Below are 11,494 nucleotides of genomic sequence, written 5' to 3' on the forward strand. Positions count from 1 at the left end.
TCCTCACTTTCACATACAATAGTTTATCAGGGGAGGGAGGGGAAGAGAGGCAGGGGCACTGGCCAGAACACCAGGCCCTTTACAGCTGTCCAAAAGCTCTCAGAATCCTGCCTTTCAGGGAACCAAGCCCTCCACTCAAGGTTCCCAGGCTGGGCCTGCCATACATACATAGCTCCAGTGCCCTAGTAGTGGTGTCCTGAGGGTCATTATAGAGGGGGCCCTGGGGGCTGGCCACTCCCCAAAGAACAAGGCCCCCAACCCCATCTCTCATCTGAGCTTGATCTCGAAACAGAGGCAGTTGAGGCTCTGGCAGTCTGGGAGCTGGCAGGCACAGGCACAGTCACACAGTGGGCAGCAGTGAGGGCATGGAGGGGCCCAACCCTGAGGGAGAAGAGAGAGGTGGATAAGCAGAGGGGCTGAGGAGGACACAGCAGCCCAGTGGGCAGAGAAACAAAGCACTGTAAACAAAGTAGTCCTCCATCAGCAGTTAAACATCAGCAGTGATACAGTATTCTATCTATCTCACTGCTCCGAGATGCAAGCCCTAGGACTCAAGGGCTCTGTCCCTTTTCCTACCACATGGGTGAGAACAGTGGACCACTGAAGAATTGGCTTTAAGTCTGGCTAGTAGGTACACTCTACTCTCAGAGCCCTATGCAACCTGGAGGAAATCAAGACCGGAAACATGTTTCGATCCTCATGAAGATAGTTTCTGGGGGTTGGACTTTCTTGCTGGCATGAAAACAAACTATACGATCTCTTTCTTCCTTTCCTTATGAGACAGGCTCTCATTCCATAACTCAGGCTAGTCTGGAACAGTGAAACCCAGGCTGGCCTCAAAATCATGACAATCCTTACTTCAACCTACCAAGTACTGGGGTTTCTCTTGTCCTGTTTTGTGACAGGGTTTCACTGTGTGGCCTGGTTGTCATGGAATTCACTTACTTCCTAGTGCTGAAGCAGGCAGATCTCTCTGAGTCTGGACTAGCCTGATCTACATATTGAGTTCCAGGATAGCCAGGGCTACACAGAGAAGTGATTCTCAACTTTCCTAATGCTACCACCTTTTAATACAATTCCTCATGTTGTGGTGACCCCTCAACCAAAAAAAATATTTTTGTTGCTACTTCACAACTGTAATTTGCTACTGTTATGAATCATAAGCGTCCATTTTTTGACAATCTTAGGCCAGCCCTGTGTAAGTTAATACCCACTCTCCCACCCCACCCCTCAAAGGGTCGATCGAGACCCACAGGTTAAGAACCACTGACAGAAAGGGACCCTGTCTAAACCAGGTGTCCTGACTTTATTTTAGTCCCAGCACTAGGAAAGGTAAAGGAAAACAGATGAGAAGTCCAGCCAGCCTGAGCAACAGAAGACCTTGTCGTTAAAGGACAAGACAAACAAACAACAAAAGGAAAAACAAAACAAAAAAACCCAAATAAGCAAAAAAACACAGATGGCTAAAGAGATGGCTCAGCGGTTAAGAGCAATGGCTGCTCTTCCAGAGGACCTAGTTCAGTTCCCAGCACCCACATGGTGGCTCACAACCATCCTGGCTCCAGCTCCTACGTTCCTGGGGATCTGACACTTTCTTCTGACTTCCTCAGGCACACACATGTTGTACAATCAGGTAAAACATTAATATAGATAAATCTTAAGAGGGGGGGATTTTTTTCCTCAGTGATGAGTTGAACTTGGGATATATCATGAACACAGGCAAGCACTCTGCTTCTGAGATACTCTGAACGGGGCTCACACTCGTGGGATGGGGGGCTCTTCACAAAATAATGAAACAGAAACTCAGTGATTTGCCCATAAGAACACAACCAGCAAGAGAAACTGGTTTGGACCAGAGCTCCTTTCCCCAGGCCTTGGATTCTCCGGGCCTGCCCTCCCAAGGCCAGGAATGTCGGCTTCACTCTAGGGCTTCAAAGGCATGGACAGCTGGTCTCCTGTTCTCTGCTTAGTGTGGGGACTCATGCTCAGCGGTGCCTGAGACACAGACAAGGGCTGAGCATTTAAAGAAGGCTAAGCATATCACTTTACTCTCTTTAGGCAAAGGCAGAAGGGGCCTCTTCTGCCTGTCTCATGGACATAATGTCCTGAGATATAGGAACATTCACCCCTGTAACCCAAGGCTCCTCTAACCTTGGGTTAGAGACAGAAATCATCTGCAACTGCCCCAGGCATGGATGGGAGGCAAGCCAAAGCCCTGGAGTAGACACACCCGGGATGGCTATGTGACAGAGACTAGCTCCTTGAGGCCACGAGCAAAGCTAGTGACAGCCACAGTTGCACAGTTCAATCAGAGACCAGGGCCAAGCCAGGAATAGAGAAATGACCTTTCCAACAGCTGAGGTTTCGGGGTACAGTGTCAGATGGCCAGTGAGATCAACTGTCAGCAGGGGGGAGGGAGACCAGCCAGAGAAAGGGGTCTAACCTGGGCCAAGTTACCACCAACAGGGGAGAAGGCTGTAGGCGCAATGGTGGAATGGAGAGAGAAGTGTTTTTCTTGTGATAAAGAGTGGTTTGGGGGCATCTCTGGAGATCAAGTCAGGTCTGTGGGTTTCTAGAAGACCACACCATCACTCTGTGTACAGAGCCACTAGCCAGAACACTTCACAGCCCTTACCTCAGAAAAGGGTATTAAAAGTGTTTCTTGGCTCTGTTCACGGAAGGGTTTAGTTCAGCCATTAATAACTGGCTAATGGATTTCTTGACTCTCACAAGCAAAGGTTTCTGGAAGAACTCCACTGTTTAAGTACATTAAACAAGGACTCTGTAGCCGGTTAACCTTGTGTTTCTATAGGCTCTTGGGTGGGGTTTATCTTTGGACCTTGGGAGGACCAGCCATTTTTACTGGCTAGTTAGTACTTAAGCCCCAGAGTCAAAAATGCCCGCATGTGAATTCTGCCTGATTAAATCATGTTTTGAGCTTCAGTTTCCTCATCTCTGAAACAGACATAGGATTCACTTTTCAGTGTGTCAATGGGCAGAGCTGAACCCTTAGTCAGTGCTCAGTGCTGGGAGCCACTGGACATCACAGTTCTGGTTTCCCTCTGCAGTCTGTCTGTCTCCACTCAGTGTGTAGCCCTGGCTGTCCTGGAGCTAGCTCACTCTGTAAACCATGCTGCCCTTGAACTCAGAGAGATCCATTTGCTTCTTCCTCCCGAGTGTTGGAATCAAAAGGCATGAGCCACTATGGCCAGCTTTAGCAGTAGTTCTTAATTCTAATGTGCATCAGAATTACAAGAGCTTATTAAAAAGTACAATCTATAGTCCCAGCCCAAGCTGACTGGTGAGAAGCCTTGGAGGCAGTGACGTGAAAGGCCTCCTTCTGATCACCTGGCTGGATGTCGCCCCTTTCCTGACTCCTGTAATTGTCTGCTTGCTCATCTATCTTTGCCCTTTACCACAGTATAAGACCTTGGAGTAGAGAGACAGCGTCTGGTTTATTTCAGCTGAGCCCCCAGGGTCAGCACACAGCCTCACACACTGGCTCTCAGTGTCCCTACTGTACACAGGAGGTAGGGAAGAAAGGAAGCAACCCCCTCCTCCTAACAATGCAGTTCAGCAAGCAGGTCTTTCCCACAGAGAGGAAGAAAACCGTGGGTTTGTGGTCTGGCTGGCACATCTATCTGACCCCAGGCAAGTGAGTCACTTGAGCCTCTGTGTCTACACTGGCCAAACAGACAAGCTCTGTGACCTTTCTGCTGTTGTCGTCGTTACTGTAAGGAACCTGGAGAACAGAGGCACCTCAATGTACTTTGAGGAAAGACAGATCAAGGACAGGACAAATTTTCCTATCCTTGGTCACTCTACCTCTTCCTGGATCCAACAGAAACTGGACTGAATCAGATGCATATGGTTCTGAAGCCCTGGGCCAACAGATGAGAGACCTGATCTTCTCACAGTCAGCCTCGACCCTATTCCCTAAGAAGTCGGATCCCTTCTTGTCACTCCATGTAAACACACAGAAAGGGGGGGAGGGGGTTCAGGGCCATAAGTCATTCTGTAACTCCTTAAGATAGGAGTTCTTAGAACCTAAGGTCTCCTTTTTCCCTAACTTCAACCTGAGAGGCCACCTCCTGGCCAGTCTAGGGAACCAGAAGCAGATTACTTGAAAGAAGGCAGTTCTACACCTTCTCACTATGAAGCCACAGCTGGCCTTGAATTTGCATTTGCCTCTGCCTCATGAGGCTAGGATTAAAGGTATATACTATCAGCCTGGATCTACTTACTATAGTAATTTTTCAACATAGATTTACATTTATTTTAAATTTATCTTGTATGTATGGGTGTTTTGGCTGCCTGGGGGTCTGAACACTATTTGCTTGACTGTAAAAGACAGAAAAGGGCTTCGGATCCCCTTGACCTGGAGTTACAAACAGTTCTGATTTAGAAAATGGGTGCTGGGAATCAAACCCAAGTCCTCTGGAGGAGCAGCCAGTGCTCTTAATTACTGGGCCATCTCTCCAGCCCTCCAACTTGTTTTAGACTGACCCTAAACTTTCTATGTAGCTTTACTTTAAACCTATGGGTTTTTAAAAATTTTTTTATTGCATGTAGATGAGTGTTTTAACTGTGTGTGTCTGGATACCACATGCATGCCTATTGCCTGTGGCAATATTCTGAACCAGAAGGCAGCATCCATACGTAGTTTATGCGGTGCCGGGAATCAACCCACTGTCTCCTGAATGCTAGGCAAACATTCTACCAACTAAGCTACATTTCTGGCCCTCAGAGTTTATTTTGAAACTTGAAACATCTGCCAGGGATTTGTATCAAGTACAACCAATCCAAGTTATGAATTTTCTTCTGCTTAGTCTGTTAACCCTCCCTGCTAAGTAAGGAAGGTCACTGCTCCAGGGACAAGAACTCTGATATCTAAGTCTATGCACCTAAAATAATCACTGTCTAAGAAGGTGATCGATCACAAACATAAAACCTGTTGTCTTCTGTGGATCAGCATCCCCATCCCCCACCCTCACCCCATGATTCTGTTGGAGCTTAAACTGTGGAGCAATTAGCTAGCCAAGACTTCACTGGTCTTACACAGTGAAACCACAACCATCCTTGCCATCTCATTCCCCTGCTAGAGGGGCAAAATAATACACGCACACCTCCACGTCCAGGCATGGATACATGGCCATGTGCAGTATGGTGGTGAAGAAGCAGGCTATGCGGCGGGATCCATCTTTGCCAGGGAGGTGGTAATGCATGCTACTAACAGCAAGGCATGTATGTACCACACAAGACAACTTTACAGAGCTGATCTAAAACAACTGGACCTTCCTCGCCTCCCTCTGCTCCCCCGCTCCTGGCGTCTTCTGACAATAGCCAAGAGCCCCACTGCTTTGCCTGCTACATGACTATTTTGGAAACAATACTTTTTGTGATAAAAATGTAGGTTTCTATTGCAAAACCCACCTGTAATCCCAGCACCAAGGAGACAGAGGCAGGAGGATTTCTGTGAGTTTGAGGCCAGCCTAGTTTGCACAGAAAATTCTAGGCCAGCCAGGTATACATAGTGAGACCCTGTTTCAAAAGAGCAAAGCAAAACAAAATAACAACCAAAACAGCAAAAATCCAGCTTGCTTAGTAATTAGTATAACTTAATTCAAAAGAAAAAAAAGAGACTAGACTTCTTGCCATGTTGGCACCTGTGGGTGCTTGCTGGGAACAGGACCTCTAAACAGAAATATGTCAGGAAGGCTGTGGTCCAAGGCCATTTTCTGGCTAGAAGGGAGGTCACCAGAACCAAAGAGAGCTCATAGCTCTTCTTAAGACTGAAGGTGGTTATGGCTGAGATGAAATTTAATTCTACTTGGGCAAGAGATGTGTTTATGTGTATAAGGCAAAAACAGCACAGTTGACTCCAGGAGCAAACTGAACAAAGCCAAAGTGATCTGGGGAAAGGTGACTGAGACCCATGGGACAATGGCAGGGCCACGCCAAAGTCCAAAGCCATTTTCCTGCAAGGCTGTTGGACAGATTCCTCTCACAAACTCATTTTGTTTATTTGTTTGTTTGTTTGTTTGTTTGTTTTTCTCAAGACCGGGTTTCTCTGTGTAGTCCTGGCTGTCCTGGAAGTATTCTGTAGACCAGGCTGGCCCAAAACTCAGAGATCCACCTGCCTCTGCTTTCCAAGTGCTAGGATCAAAGGCGTGCACCACCACTGCCTTGCTTTTCTCTTACATGTTTAAACTAGCCAAACAGGGTAATAAAATAATAATAAAAGAAACAAAACAGAAAAATTGAAAAAAAAATAATAAAAGTTAAAAAATGACAATTAAGCCAGGTATGTGTTGGTGTATACCTATAATCTAGCACTTGGGAGACAGATGCAAGATCAGAAGTTTAAGGCCAGCCTAGTTACAAGATCCTATTGCAAACAATACTTTAAAAGTTAAGTAATGCTAGATTTAAACAAATCCTCAGTTCTTAAGAGCTGCTTCTGGAAGCAGGCCGGTACGTGCCGGTACGTGCAATAGGCCTGCTCTCTGGGAGAGGACACTCACCCAATGGACGGAGGGTGTTTTTTTGTGAATCCGAGCCAGGCCCTACCCCACAGCCAGGCACTTTACTCAAGGCCTGTTTTAACTGCCTTGTTCAGAAGTCCTGACTATGGGGCTGGGTGTGGTGGCATGCACCTTTATTACCAGTACTACAGAAACAGAAGATATCCGTGTTCAAGGACAGCCTAGTCTACATAACAAGTTCCAAGACAACCAGAACTAAGTAATGAAGGAACCTGCCTTAAAAAAAAAAAAGTCCTGATTATGTACTGGGCTTGTGGTCTTGTCACACAAATCATCTTTCTCCAGCCATCACCCTATATTTACTCTTCTTTCAAGTACCATTCATCACCAGAAACAATCTGATATGTTATGTTGCTTTTAGCTGCCTGCCTATGACTCAGTACCTGGAATAGTGCCTGGCCTAGGGTTACTGCTCAGTAATAAATGTGCTGAACAAAGAAAATGAAGGCTCAGATCATCCCTAGGTCAGAGGGAGCAATCTGGGTTAGGAATGGAACTCACAGCTTCACTGGGATGAGGGCAGCAGGCATCCAGGTAGTGGGAGGGACTGGGCAGGGGGAAGTCGCAGGCTTCTGCACAGCTCCAGCAACAGTCTTGGGTCTCTGAGGCACCTTGTTTCCTGCAAGGGGAGCTGCAGTCTGTGCAGCAGCCCTGGGCCTAGGAGATGACAAGACTCAGGATCTGGACCAGAAAGCGGGGAAGGGACAACTCTCCACTTTAATTTCTGGAGAGGGGCAAGACAAGGGTTAACTGGAGTCAAGGAGGAGGACCCCTCTGCTCTGCTGCTCTGACTAATTGGCAAAGGTGTCCCAAGATAAAGGCCTGCAGGTGAGGGGGCACACTAATCACCAGGTTCCTCTTCCCCAAGAACTACCCTCTCTTCCACACCAGGCTCCTCACCAGCAGACAGCGCCTAGTCAGCAGCACTAGGCCCAGCAGCGACAAATAGATGCCCACAGTGATGAAGACGATAGCAGGGGTGGGAAGCAGTAAGGAAGGGCTGCTGATGGAAGCCTGGGTCGGATTCCACGGGCCAGGGGTGGTCTGAAGAAGCACAGAGGAAGCCGTGAAAAGGAGGAGAGATGCTAGGAGGGACACAGAACTAGGTGAGAAGGCAATAGAGCAACACCCTGACTCACCATTCTGTCCCCCTACCTCCCTCATTTACTATCAAGGACCTGCCAGGACCTGCCGTCACTTTAGAGTCATCTAGGAAATACTGTTCTTTGGAGAACACTTCTCTACACAGAGTTTTGTATCTGACTCCAGCATAACAACTTTCCCACCCTTCAGCCCTCAGCCTTGGCCCCTCTTCCAACTTGCTTCTTTCCACACCAGCTGCCCTGGTACCTCCACCCACGGCTCCCCGGACAACTTTTTTTTTTTTTTTTTTTTTTTCCCAGGGACAAAGCTTCCCCACCCCAGCCCCTGGCTACGCCTCTACCCCAACCCCTTATCCGGCAATCATAATGAAGTCTAAGCAATTCCCAGAGGCTCCGTCCTCTCTCTGGCTCCTGAGCTTCTGACTGTACTGCTCTCTGTCTCTCTGACTGCTAATAAAAACTATCTTGCTAGGAATCCCGGAAACATGCCACCTCAGGGGGAAGTCCATCCTGGACTTCACACCTCTTTCCCTGAGCCAGAAGACTTTTTATTGGAATAGAAAACCCCCTCCCCGGTCCGAGCTCGGAGGCGGACGAGCACAGAGCACTGGACTCACGTCCATGGGGCTGGGCAAAGCCAGTCTGTCCAGGAGCTGCAGAAGAGAGAAGATTCTGGGCTCAAAGATCGAGTACCCTTAGGCCGGAGTGCCCAATCTCTTTCTCTCGTTCTGCGGGGGAAACCTGAGGCCCACGGATGGCGGGTGGGCAGGCGAGGATCTGGGGAGCCAGCGCCTTCCCCTCCGGCCTGGCCACACCCTCCACGGTCCCCAGGTTCCTGCTCCCTCGGGCCACGCGGCCGGAGCACCTACAACCACCGAGCAGCGGGCAGTTTACAGATTCCGCGCCGCCTAGGGTCCGAACCGCCAAGGCACCAGCACCGCCCAGAAGGTTGGCGCTGCTTTTTGCGGTTGCCATGGGGACCGCAGTGCTGCGACTACGGCGGCCCGCAGAGATCCAAACACTCCATTCCTGCCTCACTGTATTGGCCCTGCCTTCTACCATTTACCCTAGGTAATAGCCATCTCCCAGCTTTCCCTCCGGAACTAGACAGAAATAGTGCATTTCTCACCACCGCCGGCCCAGGACAGATGCTCATCGAATGCTGGATGTCAGAGGATGCGGACTGGGTCCACTCCCTCTTCTGCAAAGGAGGAACTGCCTGCCTCAGACATACTGTATTTTTAAACTTTACTTTCCCGAGAGGAACCAGAGAAGGATTAACTGGAGACAAGGAGGAAAACTCCCCTGCTCCCACGAAAAGGACAGATGCTCTAAATGGTATAGGCGTCTCAAGATAAAAGCTTGCAAGTGAGAGGACATTCTATGCACCAAGTTCCTCTTACCCAAAGCCTACCCTTTTTTAATTGTATAGAAATATCATTATTTTTCAGCCTGTCTCACTTTGCCAGCTTCACTCTCCTCCCCACCCCTGGCCTTTTGTATTATTTTCAAAGTGATTTCTGTTAGGAGGTAGTTTCCTGAGTTCAGCCATCTCAGGAACGAGTTCCACCTTGATGGCAGAATCAAAAGTTAATTCATGTTCCTCGGGCCCGGGAACCCAACTCCTCTCCTGCTTCTTCAGGTGTTTCCTGTTTGTCTGTTAACCAGTAAAGGATGTAAAGACGGAAGATGCTGTTATCCCATTATCTAAACTAAGACACACAAGTCATAAATGTGTTACCTGTCATGACTTAAGTGCAGCTTGCCCACTTTGTTCCCTTATCATTTCAAAATTCTGGATCAGAGTCCAGGAGGGGACCTGGCTGCAAAAACTGACTCAAGGACCCTGAAGCCAGGTGACCCGGAAAAGGCGGGAAAGATGCAGTCACCAACATTAACTTCCTTTCTAACCCTTTGTGTCAGTGCAACAGCCCACCCTGCTCCCAATCACTCTGTGTTCCCATCCTATAAGAATATTGTACAATCTCCCTTTGGAAACTCGGATCAGATCCTGAACTGCCCACATCCCTGCACTCACAGAAAATAAAACTTCCATTTTTAAGCTTCTGTCTCTAAAGTGAGATTTCTCGGCTTCCATTCTGAACCCAACAACATCCTTCCTCTCCCTCCTCCTCCTCCTCCTCCTCTTCCTCTTCTTCTTCCTCTTCCTCTTCTTCCTCCTCTTCTTCCTCCTCCTCCTTCTCCTCCTCCTCCTTCTCCTCCTCCTCCTTCTCCTCCTCCTCCTTCTCCTCCTCCTCCGTTTGTAATTTGTTTGCTAAGACAAGGTCTCATTCTGTAACCCGGGCTGGCCTGAAACTCACACTATAGTGTAGTTTGGTCTGGGCCTCACCCTGAATGCCAGGATTACAGGCATGAGCAGCCGGGTCATGTTCACAGCTGATCATACTCCTTTTCTATTTTGAACTACCGAACCCCACTGACTGCTGGATAAAACAATTTTACAGACTCAACACTATCCACTCTGAGCATCCTCCAAGAATAAAGTAAATTTCTTTCTCTCCTGCTGACATTCTGTGGGAGGACAGGGCCCACATGCAAATATAAACAGATACAATGTTGTGCCTGATCAGGTCTTTCAGTGCCCCACATAAGACCTACTGACTCTCAGCTCTATAGCCTTGGAGCTGCTGAGACCTCTACCTAGGACACCCTTCCTCTTCTTTCTCTTGAGGAACTCCTTCCTCATCCCTCAGGCCTGCTCAGCTTTATCCTTTCAGAATCTGGCTGCATACTTCAGACAGAAGTTGCTGAGTTGAGCTCTGTACTCCCCAGCCTCATCACAGGATAAGGACTTCTCTGTGTCTGCCTGGCCCTTCGGTCAGACTGCTAGTGCCGGGCTGCTTCTGGTCTGTTTCCACAGCCCAAGCTCAAGCATTTGGGACCACCCAGAAAACAATACTGACTCTGTGAAGCACTCAAATCCAAATCTGACTCTGCCTGCAGATGAAGTGTTGTCCGGTACTCTGCTCCCTTGGCCTCCAATGCGCTCAGTTTCCCTAAGTCACTCCTAACCTTTCTGGTTGTACATGTGTGCTTGCACATGGATGTACATGCACACACAGAAACACAAGTGTAGTGGAGGCCTGAGACACAGTGTCACCATACTCACCTCCTTCTCTCCCCGGATATACTTACTACAGCTGAGTCCCTTGAACTTCCTTTTATGTTTGTTTATTGTTGTTTTGTTTTCCCTGAGACAGTGCCTCACACTGCCACTCTAGTTATCTTGGAACTCATTCTGTATACCAGGCTGGCCTCGAGATCTGTCTGCCTCTACCTTCCAAGTGCCGAAACTAAAGGTATAAGTTGCCACCACCAGGTCCTATGGTCTTTCTTTCTTTTTTTTTTCTTTTTTTTTCTTTTTTTTTTTTTTGGTTTTTCGAGACGGGGTTTCTCTGTGTAGTCCTGTCTGACCTGGAACTCACTTTGTAGACCAGGCTGGCCTCGAACTCAGAAATCTGCCTGTCTCTGCCTCCCAAGTGCTGGGATTAAAGGCGTGCGCCACCACCGCCCGGCTTCCTATGGTCTTTCTTTTCCCGAAAGAAAGTTAGAGAAATTGTCAGGGACTATGCCTGAAGGGGCCAAAGCATTCCATCCTGCAAGGAGGCTCTTTAAACAGGAAGATAAACAACTTACAACAGCTTCAGGAAGTCCCTGAATCTGACCAGATTCACTAGGCCCCTCCTTTCCAAAGTAATAAAAGCTGAGATTCCCTCTCAGACCAGACAAGCTGCAGAAAAGACTCGAGACCAGTAGGTTTAGACCAACTGAATCATTTGGAGAGGACTCTTCAAATGGCTGAGCTGTGTACAGGCTGTGCAATGT

General features: G+C 48.2%; 1 protein-coding gene across 2 annotated transcripts; it reads right to left on the reverse strand.

Annotated features, from left to right (window-relative positions):
• Window positions 1-136: 136 nt before the first annotated feature.
• Window positions 137-8,623, reverse strand: LOC117693532 (uncharacterized). Of its 2 annotated transcripts, XM_034484255.2 has the most exons (4): window positions 8,266-8,623; window positions 7,446-7,589; window positions 7,047-7,202; window positions 137-381 (listed from the first exon to the last, which is right to left on the reverse strand). In XM_034484255.2, the coding sequence occupies exons 1-4, from the start codon at window positions 8,269-8,271 to the stop codon at window positions 268-270; spliced, it is 420 nt and encodes a 139-aa protein (XP_034340146.1). In that variant the 5' UTR covers window positions 8,272-8,623; the 3' UTR covers window positions 137-267. The 2 variants fall into 2 exon arrangements, with proteins under 2 accessions (XP_034340146.1, XP_076798722.1); XM_076942607.1 differs by having other exon boundaries at window positions 7,446-8,623.
• Window positions 8,624-11,494: the final 2,871 nt, after the last annotated feature.

The sequence above is a fragment of the Arvicanthis niloticus genome, chromosome 1 (assembly GCF_011762505.2).
Source record: "Arvicanthis niloticus isolate mArvNil1 chromosome 1, mArvNil1.pat.X, whole genome shotgun sequence".
NCBI lineage: Eukaryota > Metazoa > Chordata > Mammalia > Rodentia > Muridae > Arvicanthis > Arvicanthis niloticus.